Source organism: Tursiops truncatus, chromosome 1 (assembly GCF_011762595.2).
Source record: "Tursiops truncatus isolate mTurTru1 chromosome 1, mTurTru1.mat.Y, whole genome shotgun sequence".
Taxonomy (NCBI): domain Eukaryota; kingdom Metazoa; phylum Chordata; class Mammalia; order Artiodactyla; family Delphinidae; genus Tursiops; species Tursiops truncatus.
Window position 1 is genome coordinate 145,567,022 of NC_047034.1, and position 24,776 is coordinate 145,591,797.

The window sequence follows — 24,776 nt, forward strand, 5'->3', positions numbered from 1 at the left end:
GGATTCTGCTTAAGGATTCGTTGTTCAGTTTGGGGGCAGATCTAAATCCATGTGCTAATGAGCTTGGTTACGGCAGGCTTCTGCTATCCTCTTTTAATCTAGCGTATCTGTCTGAGTTCCTTTCCACAGTTAATGATCTATAATGGTTTTGCTTTTAGTTTTGCCTCTTGGGTCAAAACAGATAAATAGCCCTCATAGATATTTTTAAAATGTGAGTGGAAAGCTCCTGGGTCCCCCCCTCCTTTTTTTCCTTTTGGGTGAACTTATAGCCTGATCAGTCCAATGATATTTCCCTTCTATCTCCTCTTTTCTCCCAGAGATGGGCAGCAGTGAACCTGTTCCCATTGCAGAAAGTGACAAGAGGAAGAAGAAGAAGCGGAAGGCCCGGGCCACTGACTCCTTGCCAGGAAAGTTTGAAGGTTGGTCACCCTCTTTGATCTCTTAGAGCTGGGTTGGTGGCTTCCCAGGCATGGGAGGAGTGTCCTGGTAGCCCAGGGGTAAAGGTCATAGGATGCATCATCTTAGAGCCAGCTTCATGGTTCTCCGTGTGATAGGCGTGAAAGATAGGGGTGAGGGAGTTTACGGAAAGGGGTGATAGAGAGTGCAGGGATGGGAAGAGCTCTTGGATGGTGCACAAGCCTCCTCTGAATGGTCTGAGCATTTCATCAGGAAGCAGAAAGGCCAGTGTGTCACAGTTGCACGTGGAGTGAGATCGCCTGGTATGCTTCAGCTGCTTTTCAGATGTGATCTTTCCCTCAGCTGGTCCTGGAGGAGCTGCCGAGAGGTAGAACAGCCATGTCAGAGGAAGAGGGAACGTCAAGGGCCATGGCTGCAAATGAAACTGAAATCTTCTAGGGAATTCCCTTACAGTCCAGTGGTTAGGGCTCTGTGCTTTCACTGCCGTCGCCAGGGTTCAGTCCCTAGTTGGCAAACTAAGATCCCGCAAACCACATGGCGCGGCAGAAAGAAAGAAAGAGGGAGGGAGGGAGGCAGGGAGGGAAGAAGGAAGGAGGAAAGAAAGAAAGAAGGAAAGAAACTCCAGTATTCTATAAGCAGAGAATTCAACTTATAGAGATTGCAACTACTTGTGCTGGGTGAGTTTGACTCTGTTTAATAGTGCATGTTGTGTTCAGGGGACACGATGTTGAGTTGTCAAACATTTTGAACAGTGTGTGTGAGGCACCAGGCTCAGTGCTGGTCCTGTTATCACTGGGCACCAGATGGGATGAAGTGACTCATTGGACACTCCTGCGAAGGACTGAAAGGATAAGTAGCTCCTCCTAGGAGTGACCGAGCCCCCATCATCTATTTTGTTTCTTTCATTGTGAAACTTGAAATAGCTTCTCCTTACGGTCCCTCTTTCCAACACTGCAGACATACTAGTGAACTGACTGTTTTGTAGAGTGGTCCTAAAAACAAGCCCTTTATGAGTCAGGAATATTGGACCTCCAGCCACCAACCTATCCTGACACACGCAAAGGCTGATACCCAAGTGTCCATTGTAAGAGAAGCACGTCATTTAAAATACTTACAGCTGTGAGACCAAACCTTGATGGAACCAACAGGGTGCTTAGTGTAGGTTTTGTCTGTTTGTCTTTAACAGTAGATGTGTGTGTATGGCAGAGGGGGTTGGGGAATGAACAAAAGTCCCAAGGTTTTTTAGAATAGTTTCCAAATCAACAAGTCTTCCTCTTTCAATGAACACGAGAGTATTTCCTGTTATTCAGGGATGGCTTGTGCAGTTATGGGGTTTCTCATGACTAAGAGTGATAAAATCTAATTTCATGGTTAAAAGTATTCTGCTCAGTAGTCTGTGGGTTTAAATGCTAGGCTGCCTCAAGAGGAAAAAGCTGAAGAATGGAGACCGAGGGAGGAGAGGCCTCGGCAGAGACCATGATAGAGCTATGGCTTCCTTTGGAAGGGGGTCAGAGAGCTTGTGCTCTTTGTGAGGAGCGGGCCTTGGGCAGGCCACCTAAATATACTTTCACCCAGGCCTATTGCTGTGTTAGAGCCTCTCTGACTCAGCACCCTAAAAACCTCAAGGCATCTGTTTGCATCTTCTGTCTCCTGTTTCCTGCCGGTGACTTCTGAAAATGTCTCAAAAACCTCCGACTTAGGGCTTCCCTGGTGGCGCAGTGGTTGAGAGTCCGCCTGCCGATGCAGGGGACACGGGTTCGTGCCCTGGTCCGGGAGGATCCCACATGCCTCGGAGCGGCTGGGCCCGTGGGCCATGGCCGCTGGGCCTGTGCATCCGGAGCCTGTGCTCCGCAATGGGAGGGGCCGTGGCGGTGAGAGGCCCGCGTACCACAAAAAAAAAAAATCTCCGACTTCCATTGTGTGTGGTATAAAATAAAACAGTGCTTTATCCCCCTTTGTATCACCAGTTCCTAGCACAGAGCTGGGCACATAGGAGGTGCTCAACAAATGAGTAAATGAATGAATGATGTCCATTCAAATCACATCCCTTCTGTGAGGATCCCCCAGACTCCCTCAACAGATTTAACCTTTCCCTTCCCCCGCTTTTTTTTACTATGTCTTGTCCCTCTGTGATAGTAGAGTGCTGACCGCTGCTCGGTTTATTCTGGGGTCACTTGGGTATGTGTCTGTCTTCCCCACTGGATCGTGACTCTCAAAGGGCAGGGACTATACTTTATTCCTCGCTGTGTCCCCATCGATGTCGTCTGGCACATAGTAGGTACTTGGGAAGCATGTGCCGAATTGAACCTCTTTCACTGACCTCATCTCTAAAATGAGGAACAAGATCCTTCAGTGATGTGGCCTGGTCGTTATGAAGCCGAGTCCCAAGGCGGCTGGGAGCACTAGACTCTCGTCATTGAGCACTGCAGAGTCCTCGTGCGCCTGCGCTGTCAGACTGGGGAAGCCAAGTGACACAGCTCTTCTTTCCTTCTATGCAAAGGGGTGACTCATCTTGTTATTCTTCTCACCCATTTCACCTCTAGATACGTACAAACTGACCTCTGAGCTGCTTGGAGAGGGAGCCTATGCCAAAGTTCAAGGTGCCGTGAGCCTGCAGAGTGGCAAGGAGTATGCTGTCAAAGTGAGTGTCTCATCCGGATGCCAGGCTTTACTTTGCAGGTGGTCAGTCTTAGCTTGTCCTAAACCAGATAAATTTTATATTCTGCGATATAGTGGCTTAATAAGAACGGGAGCTCTGAAGCTGGATTCATTGGATTCACTGGTTTCTCTACTTACTTGCCGTGTAACATTGGGCAAGTTACTTAACCTCTTTGTCCTTCAGTTTCCTCATCTGTATAATGAGTGTAATAACAGAACCGATATAGTATATAGTATTGTCATGAGGATTAAATAAGTTGATATGTGTGAAGTGCTTAGAACAATGCCTCTAATGAATGAAGTTAGCTTCAGGGAGCAGACAGTCAGATTTGGAATTAGAGGGCCTATCTGAATCTCTGTTTTGACAAACTACTACTGTTTGACTTGGGGCAAGTCACTGAACCTCTTTCAGCCTCAGTTCCCGCATCTCTAGAATGAAGATAATAATACCTGCCCTTCCTGTCTCATGGAATAGTTATGAAGATGAAAACAAAAATGAACTGGTAGAAGTAGAAACATTTTATAAATTACAAGATGCTATACAAGTGACGTACAGCAATGTGGTGATGAGGACCGAGCACTCAGCTGTGTGGCAGGAGAGGTGACTTCCAGCTGCATGACCGTGGAGTGGCTCACCGTATCCCTCTGTGCTTCCATTTGCCGACTCTACATGGAAGAAGGGATGGATCTAGAGCAGTGGTTCTCAAAGTGTGGTCCCTGCACCAGCAGTACCAGCATGGCCTAGGAACTTGTTAGAGATACAAATTATCTGGCCCTATCCCAGACCTCCTGAATCAGAAACTAGAGGTAGGCCCCAGCAACATTAATTTTAACAAGCTGTCCGGGTGATTCTGGTATCCAGCAAAGTGTTCAAATCATCTGCCAGAGCCACCAGGTCTAAGTGCCACCTCATATGGGCAAACCCAGCCAAATTGGCTCCTGAAAGAAATGTTTCTTCTTTTAACCAACTGGTCATAGTCCTAGTCGCAGCTGGATTTATAAAGGAGAACACTTCTGCTAAGCCATGTCCCTTTTTGCTGGAGTGTTGCTTCATATGGTAACAAAAGCATTATCTCGATTCCTTGTTGGAAACAGGTCAGTATAAATTACAAGTAATTTTTTTAAAAAAATATGCCTAAGTGTGGTAAAAAACACAAATGTAAATTGATTTTCAAAGATGTGAATACATTTATGGATGACAGAACTATTTCTTCAAGGCTGCCCTTCCTTCATGCTCCATGGCATCTTTGGGCAAACACCAGACCTGGGCTTGGCAATTCTTTGGTTTCAGCAGTTCTGCCCATGTCTCATGTCTCTTCTGTTCTTTGAAAGCTCCCCAGACGTGGGCTACTTCTCCAGCCTGGCTCCACAGTACTTGGTTTTATTAGGACTTTCCCTACAGGCATCCAACTGATGAATCCTAGAGTCTCACGGTTGGAATGGAATTTCAAGGTAATCTGGTCCTCAGCCTCCCCTGTAACTCTTCACATAGTTTTCCATGTTTGGCACCCGCCACCCCCATCTCTGGTAGCAGGAGCTCATTACCTCCTCAGAAAAGTATGCCATTGCTGAATAGTTGCCTGCTAGAAAGTTCTTCCTGACTTTGATCTGCTTGGTGAACAAATGAGCTGAATAGCTTCTGTGCCCCAGCACCTCACCTCTCTGACAGCTCAGAAAATGGGTTCAGTGGTCTACTAACAGACATGTACTTGTTTAGAAAATTACTTGATTGTGGATGTTTGTGCTGCTGCATATTGGAGAAGTGTGAAGTGTCCTTGACAGCAGTCTTGGAATGAAGGAACCAGATGTCTGTCCACTCCGCACATCGAACTATAAGGCAGAGCCAGCTCTGCAGAAGACTTGCCCACAGGCTCTACTAGCAACGGTTTGGGGCTCTGGATGGGTCTGTAGAGATGTGCACGGACAGCCAGTCCCTGTGTAAGCCACCTGCTCAGCTGTTGGCTCCCCCATTCCTTCAGTCAGTACTTGCCAGGCATCTCCATGTACAGGTGGGGAGGGGGAGCAGCCCACAGTATCATAGGAGAGACAGAGCCTCTAGGTTCTGTGAGAAAAAGCTGTGTAGGATATAAGCAGGTATAGGATAGCAAGGGCCTTGGAGGCAGCTCTGGGCTTGAATTGCAGCCCTGCCACTTACCAGAGCTGTGGGCAAAATGTTTTACCTCTGCCTATCTTTCGGGATTGTAAGGATTAAGGATTAAGGATTAACTGAGATTATGTACCTAAATGACTTAATACGGTGCCTGCCAAAGGTAGATTCTTAGAAGAATTGCATAGGTGGCATCTGAGCTGGGCCTTGGGGCTTTAGTTCCTCTTCACTGTATCCCTTATTCCCCTTGCTCTTCCTCCAGCACTAGAAGATCCTTTAGTAGAGCTTGTAAATTCTTATCCTTAAAGCAGACTGAGATGTTTTCAGGGTAGGAGTTTGGTAGAGCTGGTTCTTTGTCTTGCTGGCTGCCTCGGTCTCCCCTGGGCGGCTGGGGGTAGCAACCTCACAGGCTTCGATGGTGATGTACTTGGCCAGAGTCAAACAAGCCCAGGTGGGCTAGAAAGCCCTGGGGCCAGTCGGTTGCTTTGCTGACAGAGCCACAAGGCCTACTCCAGACTTGCGCTTGAAACTGGATTTGGCCTGAATTTGGCCTTGCACTGTCCCAGAGGGCACCCGCTGAGGGGTGTTTTGACCAGGTGGGTGTATATGACAGATTTTATTTTTCACACAGATCATTGAAAAACATGCAGGACACAGTCGGAGTAGGGTATTTCGGGAGGTGGAGACGCTGTATCAGTGTCAAGGAAACAAGTGAGTATAGTGTTGGGTTACTTGCTGCTTCTCTGGGGGGATGCTTGGCTGCAGAAAAGGAAGTTATTCTTACCGTCTCCTGACCCCAGCAGTTAGCTGTCACTCTTTCCCCCAGAACTGTGTATAACTCCTTCCATCTTTCAGTGTTGAGAGAGAGAGAGAGAGAGAGGAAAAGCAGCAGCAGCAAAGAAGCTGTCTTCTATTTAGGCTGAAATACTGTACATATCAGGAATTTATGCAAGTTAGAAGAGCAAGCAATCTGAATCAGTGGCTGCTTGGGAAAAAACGGGGTTTTATTTCTTTCAAGTGCCTGTGGAAAGCAGGCTGACTGAGTGTTGCCTAGTAGAAATCTGTAGGGACCTGCTTTAGTTAATAGTTGAGGATGATGAGAACTATTAAGACTATTTGCGCTTTCTGTTCCTAGCATATTTATATACGTGCAGCTACTACTAAGGGTCCTGAAACCTTGTTTAACACTCGTTGCTTGATAACTGGGCCAAGGTGGTGTCTAGCCCCGTCTTAGTCTACTCACCACCCTCTCCAAATGAATGGCTCTCCCACTGTGGCTTTAAATCAGGGTGACCTCTAAGACGCCGCTCCCGCCTCTCTCTCCATGGCAGGGTCAGCAGGGAGCCAGTGGCCAGTATTGATGGTTTTGTCATTAAGCTTGGAGGAAGGGGGCTGCTGTTGATTTAACTCCAGGCACTGCCTCTACAATCTTCTTTCAAATTAGGCCATTTGGCCATCTTATTCGGACGCCCTTTTGCTAGTAAATGTCCGGTGTCTCCCAAAATGGTCAGCATTTTTTATGAGGAACAGATTTTTATTTTCAGCCCTACAGCTTCTGAGTTCAGCATTACAGACTCTACTTGGTTTATTTCGTTCTTTAAAAGAAAAAAAGCCCCCAACACCTCCAATATCCAGGCTGGTGGCTTCCCTACTGAGTTACAAGACGACCTTGTTGGCAGAGCGCAGTAACGCTCAGGCAGGCAGAGAGTGCTCACCGGGGAAGGCCACAAGTGCTACAGTGGCCGGGAACGCAGCCGTTTCATTAAGTAGCGCTTAGCAGTTAGGGCCTAGCGGTGCCCACGTTAGGCCCCAAGTCTATTTGACAGATGTTTCCATTTTCTCCAGGCAATGTAAATACTGCCCCGTGATTTATGGGCAAGAGGGAGGGCAGGTAATTATTTGCTGCTTGCCTCCAGGACACACACCTACTATTCAGTGTTATTAGCCGCAATTGCTTCCAGTCGGCTGCAGATTTTATTCAGTTTAATGTGACTGGGACTTTTTTATAACTCTACCTAGTGGGTTTTAGGGTTGGGGTTTGACAGCACAGACTTGGTGAAAACACCAGAGACTAAACATTATGGAAAGATAAGGTGACCTGAATCTTGCTAACACCATTGGCTACTTCTCAAACATGGGGCTTTAATAAGCATTCTGATTTCAAGTTGATTTCTGCCCTGTTACAGGGCATTGGTTTTTGTTTTGTTTTGTTTTTTCATCGTGTATTTGTAAGTGGGCTTCAATATATAATACTGTTTTCCCTATTTAAGGAACATTTTGGAGCTGATTGAGTTCTTTGAAGACGACACAAGGTTTTACTTGGTCTTTGAGAAATTGCAAGGAGGTACTTACTGTTGAGTATGTGTTTGGACTTCTGATTAAGACCCAGGGCGGTGATCATCCATCATGAATCCCAGAGACTTCTAAAATGAGTCAAGCTAATAAAAAGGATGAAGGACTTAAAACTGCCCTTGATTTGGGAGAAGGAAGGCCGGAGGGAAGGATGTAATTAGCATTTTGCAGAACTCAGAATGTCACCTGTGTGGACTTCTATTGCCGTCTCATTATAATAGGACTCATATATAGATACATTTAGTCATCAATTTATCAATCCATTGTTTTGATACATTCACTATTTAATGAAGTTAATTATGGGGTGGGAGCTCTTGCATTCATTGTGAAGTCTAAAAAGGCTCACCAGAAGATACCATCCTTCAGATGGACAGATGCCATTCTCGACCATCACCACTGTCACCCACACACATGATCACCGGAATATATATTTAAGTTGCTTTTCTGACATAGAGAAGCCCTTTCTCTCCCCATCACTCACCCAGCCCTAGGAAGCATTTGCAAGGTGAAGGTTAGGGAGGATGTCTGGAGCCTAGTCTAGTGGAGGGCTACACGGAGTGGTTTGGTGGTTAAGGGAGCTCCATCGCTTACTAGCTGTGTGACCTTGAGCAAGTCACGTAATCTTTCCCAACAGTATTCTCTATATCTGTAAATAAGGGTAATGACAGCACCTACCTCCTTGGGACACTGTGCAGATTAAATGAGATAATTCATGTGAAATGCTTAGCTCAGTGCCCCATAGGCACTAAGGGTTCAATAAATGTCAGCTGTAACAATTGGGTATGCTGGGGGCTATCTTAGAATTGTGTAGAGTATTACTCGCCACTCTCCCTTTTAACAAATTTGAAAACGAGAGACTCACTACAGTAGAGCAAGCCTGAGACCTAGCCAAGAGCCAGTTTTCTCAGAATGTTCCACAGCGTGTTGGGATCCTTTGATTCTTTAATCTGGCAAGTGGAAGATCTTTCATCCCCTCCCCATGACAAAAACCAGAGATAATAAGTAAACATGTGCCATTTTTAGGATACAGAGATGACACCTTCTGCCCCAAAATGCTGGCTTCCAGTGGTGAGCACAGACCACATGGAGCCAAGCCATATGTTCGTGCCTGTGTCTACCCCGCCCCTCCCAACCACACCAGCACCATGAATTACCTGTCTGAGATGCTTGATGCAGCCGGGGTCATCAGTAACTATATCACTTAGAGCGCAGCTCTACTGAGGGCAGACTCAGCGGGTAAAGAGAGTATGTGGTTGCCTCAGGAAAACCCATCTCCCCAGGAGTCAGACCATAGGTCCTGCTGAGGAGAAGTCTGCACAGGCTCCGAGACCCGACTTACTGGGCTTGGGTCCTGATGATGCCACCACTTCCTGGTGTATGATCTTGAGCAAGTTGCTTAACCTTTCTTGGCTTCAGGTTCCCCATCTATAGCTATGTAGTGGGGATGACTCTATTTTGTACATCTTGTACAATTGCAATGAGGATAAAATAATCTATTTAAAGAGTATCACATAGTGCTTTGTATATAGTTAACTACCCAGTAAATGTTAGCCATTGACAACAAAATAATAATAATAAATGGGAAAGTTCGGGGGGAAAGCCATTTTTTTCCCTTTACTAGACCTTTACATAACGCGTAAAGGTGTGGCTTTTCCATTTGAAGGCATGTGCTTTTGTTTGGACTGAGATCAGATGCAAGGGAGGAAAAGTTCCTCTAGAGAGGCCCCAACCTCGTGTGGATTCACTTTTAGTTCTTTTCAATTTCAGAAGCCGAATCTACCCCAGTGGCATTAATATTTTTGGTCACTTAAATGGTATTCTCTCTCCCTTCTGTGCTTATCATAGACAGATACAGAAAATAGGCTTCCAGTTCTGTTTGGTCCAGTTTTGTGCTGGTACCTGCTCTGTGCCAGGTACCACACTGCTGCTGGACATTTAGCGATGAATAAGCCTATGTCCCCACCCCAAACTTTTGAAAACTTGGCCTCTGAGAAGTTACACTTACTAGAGCCTGAAAAGGCATTCCTCTGTGTCCCTCTGCTCTCCAGGCTCCATCCTGACCCACATCCAGAAGCAGAAGCAATTCAACGAGCGAGAAGCCAGCCGAGTGGTGCAGGATGTCGCCGCAGCCCTTGACTTCCTGCACACCAAAGGTTAGCCAGGCCTTGGCCGTGGTGGGTGGATTGGGCTGGTTGCCTCTGAGGACCAAGGGAGAGGGGCAGGCCAGGTAGAGGGCTGGGCCAGGAGCTGGTACAGCTGGCAGGCCCACCCAGGAGGGTGAGGGGGCAGGCCAGGGTGGCTTCTAGATCTCTGATGTGAATGGTGGGTAGACGTGGAGCTATTAAGCAGGATAGGGATACAGGAGAAAGAGCAAGGAGTAAAAAACAATGAATTTCATGCTGAACAAGGTATGTCTGAGTGTGTGTATGTGCATGATCCTTTACTAATGAAGAAGGCAAAACTCATGCATAATATGACCTAGACTCTAATATAAATATTTGGGTATTATTCAGTCTAGTCTTTTAAAATATATCACCTGTGTCTCTCTTTTCAAAATTGGCATGGTAGTATACCTGTAGTTTTATATCTTGTTCACAATAAATGGGAAATGCATTTTTCTATTAACATGGTGAGTTTGAGGTATCTGTTGAACATTGTGTAAATAGCAAGCTACTATTGTTTGAATTACACTTCAGTTTACAGTTCCTTAGCTAGAACTTTTGTAGTAAATTAAATATTTTTGCAAATTATATGTTTTTGCATTTCTTGAAATATGTTTGACTATTACATATGTTTTTAAAATTTGCCTAACAGCAGTGCCATGGCAAAAATGAATTCTGGCTTCACCTTTTTACCAGCTGTGTGCTCTCTCAGTAACAATGCCTACCTCCTAGAGCTATGGTGAGAATTAAGAGAGATAATAATGACATCATCAACAGTAGCTAACACTTATGTAGCCCTTGTTATGTGCCAGGCACTAGCCTGGGCCTTTTATATATATTGATTCACTTACATAATTGTGTGTCTCTTGTGTATGTGTTGTATACTTATAACATATACATATATAGGTGGAGCATAGTGCCCGGCACATAGTAGTTCTTCAGTAACATTTCTTCCACCCTCCTCCCCCACCAGGCAGAAGGCATTTTTACTCCGCATACTGATTCCCTTAAAATTACACACTCTGCCTGGTGGGCGTGGGGGTGGAGCACATGCTCTGAGACTTAGTTCTGCTCCCTTCACTTCCATGGACGTTGGCCAGCCTCATTGGTTGTGAGCGCTCAGGTCCGCTTGCAGGCATGCTGCTCCCGTATACCACTATGTGCCAGTGATACCGTGCAGGCTGGTGAGACCTGTGCCGGAGGGGAGGTTCACCAGTCCACCTCGCTTCCTCCTGTGGCTGAGGAGAGTGCTCCGTGCTGACGCTGCCCATGTTGGGGGCCTGACTTGCACATGGGATGAAAATTCCTAGAAGGGGGTGTCTGTACTTTGCACAGCATGATGAATAGCAGTAGTTCTGTTTCTGAAAGCTGGGATGCTTGTACGTAACACCTGCCTGACAGAGATTTACAACTGCTCCCCAAGCTGCCTCTGTAGATTGCAAAACTGGGTCACACTTTTTATAAGATCCATACCTTGGAGGGAGGTAAAGGCAGGTTTTTTTGTGTGTTTTTGTGTGTTTGTTTGTTTTTTTTTTTTTACCAGAACGCACTACAGGGAACAGAGGCTGGTGGTGTCTTAGGAGTTCTGAAGTGCTAGTTAACATCTAGCTGGCCAGCTGCCCATGTGACTAGAAGTTGGAGGGGATGAAAAACGATTTGCAGCTGAACTTGGCTGTTTTCTAAATAACTTTATGCTGGAAAGATGAATTGGGCTAGAATGGGTCAGCCTGAAACAAGTTCCATATTTTAAATACTGGACATACTGCAGCTCAACCTCTGGGAAATGAACCGGAGCAGTTCGATGGCCGGTGTGCTCACCGAGGAGGCCCACTATTACGGCCTGGCTCTCAGTTCGCAGGCCAGGGGACAACGGGGCCATCGACACCTATTTGGAGAGTAAGGCTCCACGTGTGGTTCATGATCCTTTTGTGGGAGCATTTGCTGTAATGGAAAATATCTTTCACTTTTAACGCGGCGAGCTGCAGCCCAGCTCAATTTGTGCAGCCTGGACGTAGTCGCTCTGGGTTCTCATTCAGTTAGGTGACTGATGAAGTTACTTAGGCTGCTGGAGCTCAGGTTCTTCTTCCGTAGTGAAGTGTCTCCTGCTGGGGATCTAGAGGGCTGCTGAGAAGTTGATCAGCAAGGGAGTTGTAGTGAAGCAGAGTCTGCTTTTCCCCATTATTCCACGAATCCTCTGCTACTTCCCAGTACTTCCAAGCAGTAGCTATTTGGCTTTTGCTTGACTTTACAGCCCTCTATCTCTGTGCCGTACACTCTGCAGGAGGAAAAAGGAATGGGAGGTTTCTGTGTCCACCACTAGAACACCATGGCCATGAGTTGGTTCTTTGTCTCTGTCTTTGGTTAAAGGGGTTTGCCCCCAGGTGCCTTCTTGGCCAGTTCAGCAACTTTTAATGCCTCACAGGGTAGGCTGTAAATCCGCAGTCTTCTTCAAGGAGGTCTGACCAAAATACAGGAGAGGTTTCTCTTAAGAACAGCACCCTCGGGCCAAAGCTGTCCTTGCTGAGCTTCTGGCAGGACTGTCTTGGACATGCAGAGCAGGTGAGAAGGGAACCAGACAAGCTTTGGGAGACTTGTTAACTAATGCTTGATCCTCTGAACATTCAGGGAGTCCCACTGAAGGAATCATTTTTTTTTTGAATCGGCCACACAAGAAGAAATGAGGTAGAGCAGTCCCAGCCCCCTGAGATGCTCTTAAACAAGGCACTAATTATTTCTTCATTGCTGTTCCAAGCATCGCTGTTTGCAGGGCTCTTTGCTCTGCTTCATATTAGGCTGCTTATTCTGGGTTGTCAGTGCGGTGCTGAGAGGTAGGCTGGCTGGGATTCATTTAGCCCTTCTTATCCCTGACTGACTTCTAAAGCTTTTGCTTCAAAAGAACTTGCAGAATCAGCTGTGCTTTTGGTTTGCGTCTCTGGCTACTTCTGCCTCCTGCAGCTAGTTGATTTTTTAATGTACCATAATTGGGAATTAATTTGCGAACAACAGCATTTGGAAAAAATTAATTGTGTGTGGAATGTTTGATACTCAAGGGCATATGTTAACCATTTCTTTGCTCTTTGTCATTTCAGGCATTGCTCACCGCGATCTGAAGCCAGAAAATATATTGTGTGAATCTCCAGAAAAGGTACTTAGGGCCTGATTTGGGATGTCACAGTTCATACTGACTCAGGGAAGCCACCCTTACTTTCAGTGTAAATCATTAGCAGCTCTCTCGGCCTCAGGTACCAAGTTGAACTGATTATTAGAGGCACATGAGAATATTATACCTAACGTGTAGTGTTTCTACATCCCAAGTAGGGCTAATCCTTGGCCCTTCGGTGCTCTTTATCAGCAGATTGGCTTAAGCCTGAGTGTTTGTAAAATATATGAGACCTGCACAAAATGAATGTTTTCTAATCCAATGCACCTACCTTTAGAGCAGTAGATGTGAGTCAGACAGCACCTCCATCTTACATCAAGCAAATCTCTGCCTGTAAATGATGTTTATGTTATGGTATATATGCCTGCCGGTGTCCACCACTAGAAGTGATAATTAGGAAGCAAGTTCTTGAAAAGGGTTTCTGCTTCCATTTTTATTTCCAAAGATGCCCATTAAAAAGAAGACATTTATACTTGGTGTTGAACAAATGCAGCCTATTTTAATCTTTATCTTAATCTATTAGTAAATGGAAGTGTTTGCATCTTCATAGCATGTATGAATTTGACAAAGTCTTTGTTTGTTAGGAGGGACTTAGGCCCAGGTGGTTTTGATGGCCCACATTCCTAGCTGTGTGTGTATACATGTGCATATGCATGACACACGTATCTTGGTCTGGATTAGGGGAGAACTCATAAATAAGGAGTGGCTGTGAGGGAACATGTGAGTCAGCCTGCTACTTACAATGCTTTTGTGGGGAATAGAAATGTATTCGCTCAAATAAATCTTGTGACTTCCTGTCAGTGGCTCTGGCATAAAACTTTATAATTTATCATGATTATCAGTATGGTTATTATTAATAATTATGTTTAACATTTCTTGAGCACTTAACATTGTACCAGGCACTTACACTTGTTTTATCTAGTATTTATAAAATCTCATGAGGTAGACACTATTATTATATTCATTTTATGGGGATAAGGAAACTGAAGCTTAGGTAGATTTAGAAACTTGCCCAAAGTCACTCAGCTGTTAAGTAGTAGAGATTAAAACTAAGGTAGGCTGACCCCAGACTCCACTGGTGCTCTGAACTACTCTGTCATAGTGCCTCTGGTTTATAGTGTACTTTCATGTCCTTTGTTTCATTTGATGTTCATGACACAGGTTTGTTGCCCCTTTTTATGGCTGACGTTAAAATTAAGAGAGACTGAGTGTAAAAAGACATTATCAAGAAAGTGAAAAAACAACCCATAGAATGGGAGAAAATATTTGCAAATCGTATGTCTGATAAGGGTTTAATATCCAAAATATATAAAGAACTTCTAAAACTCAATATCAAAAAGACAATTTAAAAATGGGAAAAGGGCTTCAAAAGACATTTCTCCAAAGAAGGTATACAAATGGCCAGCAAGAACATGAAAAGGGGCTTCCCTGGTGGCGCAGTGGTTGAGAGTCCGCCTGCCGATGCAGGGGACGTGGGTTCGTGCCCCGGTCCGGGAGGATCCCACATGCTGCGGAACGGCTGGGCCCATGAGCCATGGCCGCTGAGCCTGCGCGTCCAGAGCCTGTGCTCCACAGTGAGAGAGGCCACAACAGTGAGAGGCCCGCGTACCCCAAAAAAAAAAAAAAAGAACATGAAAAGATGCTCAACATCCTTAGTCATCAGGGAAATGCAAATCAAAACCACAGTGAGATACCATGTCACACCTACTGGGATAGTTACAATACAGAAAATAGAAAATAAAAGGAGTTGATGAGGACGTGGGGAAATGGGGTCTCTTCCCCATCGCTGGTGGGAATATAAAACAGTTCAGCCACTGTGGAAGACAGTTTGGCAGCTCCTCAAAAAGCTAAGCATAGCATTACCATAGCACTCAGCAATTCCACACCTGTGTATATACCCAAAAGAGTTGAAGACAGAGACTTGAACATCAATGTTCACAGCAGCACTAGTCATAATAGCCAAAGCCGGAAACAGCCCAAGTGTCCTCAGCAGATGAATGGCTGAACAAAATGTGGTATATCTATATAATGGAATATTGTTCAGCCGTAAAACAGAATGAAGTTCTGACGCTTGCTGCCACATGGATGAACCTTGAAGCCAGTATGCTAAATGAAATAAAAGGACAAATTTTGTGTGATTCCACTTATGTGAAATATCTGGAATAGGCAAATTCATAGAGACGAAAAGTAGATTAAATGTTACTGGGGCTGGAGAGAGGGGAAATGGGGAGTTATTGCTTAATGGGTAGAGTTTCTGTTTGATGTGATGTGACAGTTTTGGAAACATACTGGTAGTGGTTGCCCAACAGCATGAATGTAATAATGCTACTGAATTGTACACTTGAAAATGGTTAAAAGGGCATGTTTCTGTTATATATATTTTAACCACAGTGAAAAAGAGAAGCTAAGTGAAAAAGAAAAGAAGAAAGCTAGAATGTAAGGCAGAGAAAATGGAGGGAGGAAAGAAAGAGAGGTGGGAGCTGCAGTAGGTAAATGGCAAATGGGGCCTAGCACTTTTGACTGGCTGCTGTGCTATTCCACCACGCAGGCCATTCTCATGCACTCACACAGCGCCTCCCACTTGGCTCCAGAGATGACTCATGCTCTCTGCAGTCTCAGGTGCAGCATCTAGTCCCAGTGGACTGGGCTGCTATGTTGATGCTGCCTAGAGTGACCAACCATCCCAGTTTGCTCGGGCCTAAGGGATTTCCTGGAATGCAGGACTCCCGGTGCTTAAACCCAACAAAACCCCAAGTAAGCAAAGACAGGTTGGTCACCCTAAGCCACCTGAGGTGGTCAAGGGTTTTATGCAAAACTCCTTTGCCCTGCAGTGAGTGAGCTACAAGGAGTCTTTCAGGAATACGTGCTAACTTCTCTAACTTCTGAGTTGCAACCTACATTGTTGGTGAGAGTTCCATAGGTTTGCTCCCTGTCTTATACGAAGTTCACAACCACAGTCTGACCCTGTGTAGTGCACACATTTTCTCCTAGTCGGGAAATAAGGAAAGAGCATGGAGAAGAGGACACCTTAGGACAAATCCTCAGGTGATTTCTAGTTCACTCAAGAAGAGGAAACATGACTGCCAGGTAAAGCTGGGCTTCAGCGTGGCAGCCACACTGTGGCAGTATATACCCACATAGACACGCGGTCTCCTCACGCCCCTTGGCTGCTCCTATTTGTAACGTTGCTTCCTGCTTTCCGTTTCAGGTGTCTCCGGTGAAAATCTGTGACTTTGACTTGGGCAGTGGGGTGAAACTGAACAACTCCTGCACCCCCATAACCACACCAGAGCTGACCACTCCAGTATGTATGGCTGGGCACCTGTGCCCTCTCCTTCTGAGCTCCTGTCCCTAATGCTCTGGAGACCAGAACAGAGGGCTAAGGAAGGGAAACCAAGTGTATCTGCTGCTGCCTGAGTTGTTGTTTGGCCTCACTTCCTATCTTAACAACCACCCCCATCCCCCACCCCTCCCCTGCTTAGGTGCTAGTGGAACTGACATTAGAGCTTTCAGTTTGGGGTGGGTCCACTGCTAATGAGGAGACTAATTATGTCCATAAGAACAGGCTGAGCCCTGACTCCTGACCCAGGTGAAGACAGACACTACTCTCAGGCCCACTCTTGCATATGAGCATGTGGACAGCTCCCATTCCCATGGTGGAGTCGGGGCACATCCACCTTATGGTGAAGGTTAGGGAGCATGGCCTCTGTGGCAAGAACTGAGAGGTCTTTGCACGTAAGGGCCTGGCTGAGTTATCCTGTTGCTTCTCTTACTTCCCATTTCCTGCCCAGATGGTGCTGCTGGGAGCTATTTCTTACTAAGACATCTCTTGTACATACTGGATATACTATAATTGTTACAATTCTTTTGAGATTTGCACACTTCAAAAGTGAGTTTTCCTAATTTTTTTTTTTGGCTGCATTGGGCCTTTGTTGCTGTGCACGGGCTTTCTCAAGTTGCGACAAGCAGGGGGCTACTCTTCGTTGCAGCACGCGGGCTTAGTAGTTGCAGCACGCAGGCGCAGCAGTGGCGGCACACGAGCTTAGTTGCTCTGCGGCATGTGGGATCTTCCCAGACCAGGGCTCAAACCCGTGTCCCCTGCATTGGCAGGCGGATTCTTAACCACTGCTCCACCACGGAAGTCCCTAATAATCTTTTTTTAAGACGTTTTAAAATATGCCCATGTCTTATTCTAAGCAACTTTATTAGAGATGTCTCTGTATTAGCTTCTACTACACTGAACTGCCTTATTCTCAAAGGCATTAACTCTGATTGCCAATAACAAAGAAAATGTCCTTTCTCCACTCGCCATCTTCCCGTCAAATTAGTTGTGTATGTTGCGAGGCTGGGGGGAGGGTTGCCTCCTGGTGAGCCTGAAATAATGAAGAGGGAAGCAAAAAGAGTTTGTTTTGTTTTTATCAGCAGTCTTCTATGCAAGTATAGGAGGAAGGACTCCTAGATTCTTGACCTGGGTTTGCCACTGATGTGCTTGAACAAATCCCTATCCCATTCTAGTCCTTGGTTTTCCCATCCATAAATGGGAGAAGTGAGGAGATCAGCTTTGTTCTAAGAGCTCTCCTAGCTTTGATGGTCTCTTAATTCTAAATTCTTATTCTTCCATGCTCAAAGCTAGCAGGGAAGCTTGGCAGGACTTCACTTTAAGAAATCCTTGCTGGGCTTCCCTGGTGGCGCAGTCGTTAAGAATCCACCTGCCAGTGCAGGGGACACAGGTTTGATCCCTGTTCTGGAAAGATCCCACTTGCCACAGAGCAACTAAGCCCGTGTGCCACAACTACTGAACCTGCACTCTAGAGCCCATGAGCCACAACTACTGAAGCCCGCATGCCTAGAGCCCTGCTCCGCAAGAAGAGAAGCCACCGCAATGAGAAGCCCACGCACCGCAACCAAGAGTAGCCCCCGCTCGCTGCAACTAGAGAAAAGCCCGCGCGCAACAACAAAGACCCAACTCAGCCAAAAATAAATAAATAAATTTATAAAAAGAAAAAGAAAGAAAGAAATCCTTGCTTTATGGAATTGGATCTCCTCCCGAGAGCTGTGCTCCTGGTACGTTGAAGTATCTGCTCATTGAGTGACTGTTTACAGAGAGCCAGGGCAGGGAGAGATTCCTGGAGCTTCTTGACCAAGGGTCTCTGCCTACTGGAGAAGGACCTGAGAAGATAAGAAGGTGACCTGGAACTAACTGGTCCTGTGGATTGTGGGGAATGATAGGACTCAGTTTACAAATGTCCAGTGGCCCAGCTTTTCTAAGTGCCTGGGTGGCACCAGTCAAGCTCTCTGGCCGACTTTCTCGACAGTTTCTTACTCTGCAATTCTATCCTCTTGCTCAAGTCCCATTACGGTCCCCTCCCTGTGACTAAGCCTCTCTCTTCTCTGCCATTTCCCCATCTCCACCTCTGGCCCTGCCCAGTGTGGCTCTGCAGAATATATGGCCCCTGAGGTGGTAGAAGTCTTCACGGATAAGGCCACTTTTTACGACAAGCGCTGTGACCTGTGGAGCCTGGGTGTGGTCCTCTACATCATGCTGAGTGGCTACCCGCCCTTTGTGGGTCACTGCGGAGCCGACTGTGGCTGGGACCGGGGAGAGGTCTGCACAGTGTGCCAGGTGAGCACAGGGCCTGCTGGGAGGTCAGGTGGCTGGGGGAGGCCAAGCGGGACTGGGCTTGGTGATTGTGCCTGATCTGGAATGGGGTGTATCGTGCCCTTCCCTCTCAGTCCAAGAGCAGCCACCAGGTGAGATGGAGATCATCAGGCCCTCAGTCCAGAGAGGAGTTCAGGGTAGGATTGTTAGAGAATATCATTCCTGAGCTGAGTGAGTCTCAAAGGAGGAGTCTGGCCCCCTCCAGGAGGGGAAGAGAGGCAAGAAATGCAAGTAGAAGGAACAGCACGAGCAAAGATAGGAGGTTTGAAACAGTGGTGTATGTTGAGGGAGGAAGAGGAAGGATAAGGATTCTGGTGGCGGGAGATGAGCCCGGTCATCTGGATGGGGGGCCCTGGATGAAAGGCCGAGGAATTGGGCATTGTTCTCTAGTTGACATTCCTCACTCATCACCCACCTGGCCCTCCAAGTAGCATTGCCATCCCACCCACCCAGGGCATTCTGTGTGGTTGGATGATTTAGGGGAGGGTGGGGGTTGGGGAAGGGGCCCTAGTCTGGGAAATACCCAGGCCACTAGCCGCAGGTGCAGCTGAGGTCGACTGGACCCACATGATCAGACCATGACAGGCACACTCTGCCCATCCCCTGGCCAGTGTGGCCTCAGTAGGAATTTTCCTTACCTAGAACAAGCTGTTTGAGAGCATCCAGGAAGGCAAGTATGAGTTTCCTGACAAGGACTGGGCTCATATCTCCAACGAGGCCAAAGACCTCATCTCCAAGCTCCTGGTTAGAGACGTGAAACAGAGACTGAGTGCCGCCCAAGTTCTGCAGCACCCGTGGGTGCAGGGGGTGAGTGACTGGTTGGGGGGGTGGGGGCGTCCACCTCTTCAGGGCTGCAGCAAGGCATGAGGAAGCTCTCACACCCCCGTGGCTGATCTCAGCTGGAGGGAGCCGGATGGCAGCTTCAACCCCTGTGCACGTAGAACTGAACTGACCCCTGGCCTAACCCCACACCGAGTGCCTTACAGATATCACTGACTGGGCTCTAACCTTGGCCACAGACTAAGCCCCAGGCGGCGCATGCCCCTCTGGAATGGAAAAGGCCTCTGGGAGATTCTCCATGTGCGTCCCACTATTGGCAGAGGCACCCAGCAGAGGGAGCAGCCTGGATGGTAGCACCATCCCCTTATACAGAAGTTTCCTTAGCTGAGAGCGCGCAGAAACAAGGCCTTTCCACCCTGCTTGCTGTGCAGCTGCATTGGGGGCTCATAGGTTCCTCTTGTGCTGCTGGGGTCTGGCTGCAGCTTTCCTGAAAGGCAAAGGCTGGTGTTTTCCCCAAAGGAAAGCTCCAAGTCTTCACTAGAAAACATTTTTAACCATCCTCCTCAGTTAATCATGATACCAGACCTCTGTCCCTCCAAAGGGTCTGCCAAACCTCCTGTGATTTACTGTGTCTTCTTGGTCTGCCAGTCCCTAGCCAGCCTCAGGGGAAGGAAGCAAGCGTTGCCAGCCCCAGTTACAGGTGGGAACCCCATCCATGGGTCTCCAAGTGGCTGATTCCCAACCACCCAAGAGCTGCTGCAGCCACCCAAGTGTTGCACCACTGAGCACTTACCACATGCCAGACACTGGCAGTAGTGGGAGGAGCGAGACCCAAGCTCTATCTTCATGTTCTGATGGGGAGAGGGAACCAAGGGAATAAATGATAGGATAGTACGACAGAAGTGTTATCAAAAGTGTTCAGGGGCTTCCCTGGTGGCGCAGTGGTTGAGAGTCCGCCTGCCGATGCAGGGGACACAGGTTCGTGCCCCGGTCCGGGAAGATCCCACATGCCGCGGAGCGGCTGGGCCCGTGAGCCATGGCCACTGAGCCTGCGCATCCGGAGCCTGTGCTCCGCAACGGGAGAGGCCACAACAGTGAGAGGCCCGCGTACTACAAAAAAAAAAAAAAGTGTTCAGGGCACCAAAGGACAAGGACCCACCTCTGCTTGGGACAGGGGTTGGGGGGCAGCAAGGAAGGGAGACCCTCTCATGGGAGAAGTGACCCTGGAGCTGGGTCTCGGAGGGTGATTAGGACTTCGCCAGGTAAAGAGAGGGCTCTCCATGCAGAGGCAGCTGGGTTGGGGTCTGTACCTTGCTTTCTGTCTCCTTGGAAGGTCTGACCCTGCAGGCATGCATGGGCAAGTCCCTGTGCTGGGCCCGAGCCTCTAGTAACCTGCCCACTCCGCTGGCTTGGGTGGGGGCAGCTCTTGAAAGCGGGAGCAGCGCTTACCCACACATCTGTCCTTCCCGTTCTAGCAAGCTCCAGAAAGGGGACTCCCCACGCCGCAAGTCCTCCAGAGGTAAATGCTCCTGCTGCACTCCACGCCCTTGCTCATTTGGCTTTGACTTTCCCCTCGAGCTCTCAGCCACACTGGGGCCCATGCCCCCGTGGGGGACGGGGAGTCCATCTCTAGGCTCAGGTATCCTCTTCGTGAATGGGCTCCTGGCCTCCCTCTCCTTGCTCCTCTTCCTTGTCTCCCTCTACACTTTCTCTTCTTCCGCCTGGATGGCTTCCCCTGCCCCAGCATCTTTAAGATCCCGCCTTAGGCTGTTTGCAGGAGAAAAACCTGTTTTGTGGATCCACGTGAATCCTAACTGGAAATCACTGTTTACAGCCCGAAGCATACCAGGGTTTCCTTCTACTGCTGCGGGTTGGTGAAAGTAGCAGGAACCTGGGGCCTTGTAAGGCAGAGGGACCAAGTGTCATACACACTACTAGACAAACAATAATAATGGCCACTGTATAGGAAATACTTAACCACCCGCCAGGGATCGTACTAAGGGCTTTACATATATTGAATCTCATGAGCTTTACGATACATTTAAAAAAGGGGCGCTCCTATTGCCCCATTTTATAGATGAGAAAACTGAGGAATAGATAAATCAAGTTAACTTAAGGCTACACAGTAGCCTAGGGAGTGGAACTTTGAACGCAGATGTGTTTGACTCTAGTGCCTTTACCACTAGATCATGTTCCCAGTGAGCACTCCCTATTCCCCAAGGACCAGGGCTAAATAAAGCCTCATGGGAATCCCTCTGGGAACCAACCTCCTGGCCAGTTTCCGGGAGTTAAACAGGGAGGTATTACACCTTTATAGTCACAGTTCATTTGAGCCCAGCTTGGGTTTCTTCCTGATTCTTTAGAGCTGCATCCAGATGCCTTGAGCCTCCAAACCTTAGATCCACCTTAGAAACTGATTCAGCAAACCCAGAGTGCCCGTTACATGCTAGCCCTGAGCTGGGTTCTGGGGACACAGACGTAAAGGCACAGCCCCTGCTCTTGGAGCCCCCTGTCCTGATGGGGGAGAGGGATGTACGTGGGTGAGTTTCAAGTGCGTGACCCTTCCTCTGGTAGAGCGTGTGCAGGGCTCAGAAGAGGGGGCTCTGGATGGAAGGCGGCATTTGTCCCAACTCTTAAGTCCAGAGACTGTCCTTGAGGCTCAAAGCCTTTCCAGCCCCAGTGAAGTCAGATTCCAAACCCATGCAAGAACTTCAGAGAGCAACCTGTGCCAGCTCAGAAAAATCCAGTGGGAGCCTAGAACCGCAGCAACTGGTGCGGGTGTCGAGGAGCTGGCTGGCGGACCCCACTGAGCCCTGCCTCCCTCTCTTCTCTGCTCCCCCCATCCCTGCAGAAATAGCAGCACAATGGACCTGACGCTCTTTGCGGCTGAGGCCATCGCCCTTAACCGCCAGCTGTCTCAGCACGAGGAGAATGAACTGGCGAAGGAGTCGGAGGCGCTGGCCGAGGGCCTCTGCTCCGTGAAGCTTTCCCCTCCCTCCAAGTCACGCCTGGCCCGCCGGAGGGCGCTGACCCAGGCAGGCCGCAGTGGAGACACGCAACCGAGCCCGACACCCACAGAGCTCTGTCCCACTCCGGGCCCCAGGCCTGGCCCCTCTGGAAACCTGTGAGGGGCCTGCTCTGCGGCTCCATCCAGGCCTTTTCATCCACAAAGGCTCTCGTCCTCCTTTCCCCAGAGTCCTCAAGGAAAAAGCTTTTTCCTAAGGGGTTGTCTTTGAAAGGGAAAACTATCACTTGTCACTTTGCATAATTGCCTGCAGCAGGGACATCTCTTTACTGGGCTCCTGCCCACCTGCTCACCCGCCTGCGGATCGAGGATCCAGCCCGCTCTCACCGGCTGGGGCTGTGGCCTTCAGGGAGCCAGCCTTGAGAAGCGTCAGTTGACAGAGGCTCTTCCCTCTCTCTGCACTGTCACCCCCCTTTGGCGGTCCTTCCACCTTCCTCTGTCCTCTGGACGTCCTCCCCCGTGGCTGAGGGAAGCCATCCCCTCGATTCAGGGAAGGGCAGGGAGCCTTCTGCATTCAGGAAGCCAGATCCGTCTTCCAGTCGATAGCTCAGAGAAGCACATAATCTTTCTTTGCCATGACCAAAATGTGTCCGTCATTTATCATCCTCTGCCTTGTTTGGGATTGCTGCTGAAGTCAGTATTATTTCGTGTTTTACAATATTTGGCATTTTTTCTAACTGTGCTCTTCCGACAAAGATGAGACTTTAAACTCCCACTGTGAGCCCGTGGACTTTCCAGAGCTCTTAGGGTTCATTCTTCTCTCCTGAATTTCCATGTATTTGGAAGGTTTTAATGAGCTATTTCCTATTACTCTAACTGGTTTTAAGCTGTTCAGATGATGAGTGACTTAGAGACCAGTGTGTCTGCTGCTACCTTCCTCGAGCCTGGTGTGGAGGGCAGCGCAGGTCTGGGGCACTGAGGAGCTCTGTGCCTGAGGTGGAGCCAGTCCGGAGGCTGCCCGGCCACCCTGGTCTGAGCTGTGTGGTGCCTTCTGCTGGGGAGCTGATAGCTGAGCATCAGCGGAGCTGCTTGGTTATCTAAGAAAATCGATTTGCATATGTCAGATGTTTTTGCAACACAAGGATGCTATTATGCATTGTGCTTATTTTAATAAAACTGTTTTAAATTCTAGTGCCTTCCTGGTGGTCCTTTCTTCACCTGCAACCCTGAGGAGGAGACAGGCCTTCTAGAGAGGGGCTGGGTCCTGCCAAGGGGGGGGTGCCCCTTGTCAAGACCCCTGAATATAGCACAAGGTGAAGGCGAGATCATTGCTTCTCTTTTTTCAGTGAGGAAATGAAATTCGTCAAACATTTGTCAATCTCCTTTTCTGTGCCAGGACCCAGAGATAAGTGGGAAACAGCCTCTGCCTTTTAGGATCTCCCTATCCAGTGGAAGAGGCCGTGTCAGCAACCACCACACAAGCTGGCTTCAAAAAGCACTTTAACAGGCATGCCCTGTACCCAGCCCAGCCCACCCACCGAAGTGGAGCAGAGTCCCGTCTGTCTGAAGCAGCACTGAGCCTTTCTTGAGGCTCCATCGTGTGCCTGGGACTGTGCTTGTCCTGCCAGAGTTAGTAACAAAGAAAAATGGCGCCTCGATCCACAGTCCTCATGTTCTTCAAGCAGAAGGCTTCTGTGCGCGTTGCCTTAGTAATCCTCAGAACCAGACTCAGAGGACTGTATGGGGAGGGCCTTTAGAAATTCCCAAGGAGGTGGCAGAGGGAGGTCTGAGTGTCAGGGCAGAAGACTGGGCACTGCTGCCAGCTTTGCTCCCTGGGGGAGCAGAGAGCCGAGAGGGGGTGCGGGGCTCTTCCCTGTGGGGACAGGTCATGGGCCAGGCTGCCAGGTGTTCTGCACCGTGAATCCTCCATGTCAACGAGGACATACTTTTTGTTGATGGTCCTTCCTTTGCAGGAACCCGTACCATCCTCACGTCCCCTCTTCATCTACCCGGTGTGGGATGGGCTGGATAAATTGGCCTGCAGAATCTGAGCCTTTTGACCCAGTCTCCTTGTCCCTGGAGACTGGGAAGCAGGGTGTGACTTTTGTCTCTGGACTCCAGCCCCACCCTGGTCAATCCTCCAGGTTGGTCCAGCAGGGATGTGACTTACAGGAGCTTCCTGGACCGAGTATTCCACCCATCCCACTCCCCAGGTCCACCTGGCCAGGCCTCTCTCATCCACAGCTCTGCTTAAATGCTGCTGTGCCTACTTTGGTTTTGCTGGCGTTGTTGTGCACTTACTAAGTAACAAGTGCTTTCTGAGAAGCTCACAGGCATTCTCTAATTTAATTCTCAGAGCAGTTATATGAGGTAAGGTGCTATTTACCCCACTTAACATGAAGAACCAAGCGGAAAAAGGAAAAAAATAGCTTGCCCACAGCTGTAGAGCTAGGAAGGTAGAACTGGAATTCTTCCCAGAGACCTGATACCCAGAGCTGTGCTACCTGGGTTCAAAT

General features: G+C 48.2%; 1 protein-coding gene across 5 annotated transcripts in view; it reads left to right on the top strand.

Moving 5' to 3' along the window:
- Positions 1 to 23,451, top strand: part of MKNK1 (MAPK interacting serine/threonine kinase 1) — a 42,693-nt gene extending 19,242 nt beyond the window's left edge. For 3 of the 5 annotated variants that reach the window (XM_033867171.2, XM_033867165.2, XM_019937860.3), the window contains 11 exons: positions 318 to 419; positions 2,961 to 3,058; positions 5,814 to 5,893; positions 7,453 to 7,526; positions 9,583 to 9,687; positions 12,786 to 12,841; positions 16,065 to 16,160; positions 18,285 to 18,479; positions 19,158 to 19,322; positions 20,771 to 20,814; positions 22,147 to 23,451. In XM_033867171.2, the coding sequence (XP_033723062.1) occupies positions 318 to 419; positions 2,961 to 3,058; positions 5,814 to 5,893; positions 7,453 to 7,526; positions 9,583 to 9,687; positions 12,786 to 12,841; positions 16,065 to 16,160; positions 18,285 to 18,479; positions 19,158 to 19,322; positions 20,771 to 20,814; positions 22,147 to 22,423 (1,292 nt within the window). In that variant the 3' untranslated portion in view covers positions 22,424 to 23,451. The other 2 variants (XM_073790173.1, XM_019937861.3) reach the window with 2 other exon arrangements.
- The last annotated feature ends 1,325 nt before the right edge of the window (positions 23,452 to 24,776 follow it).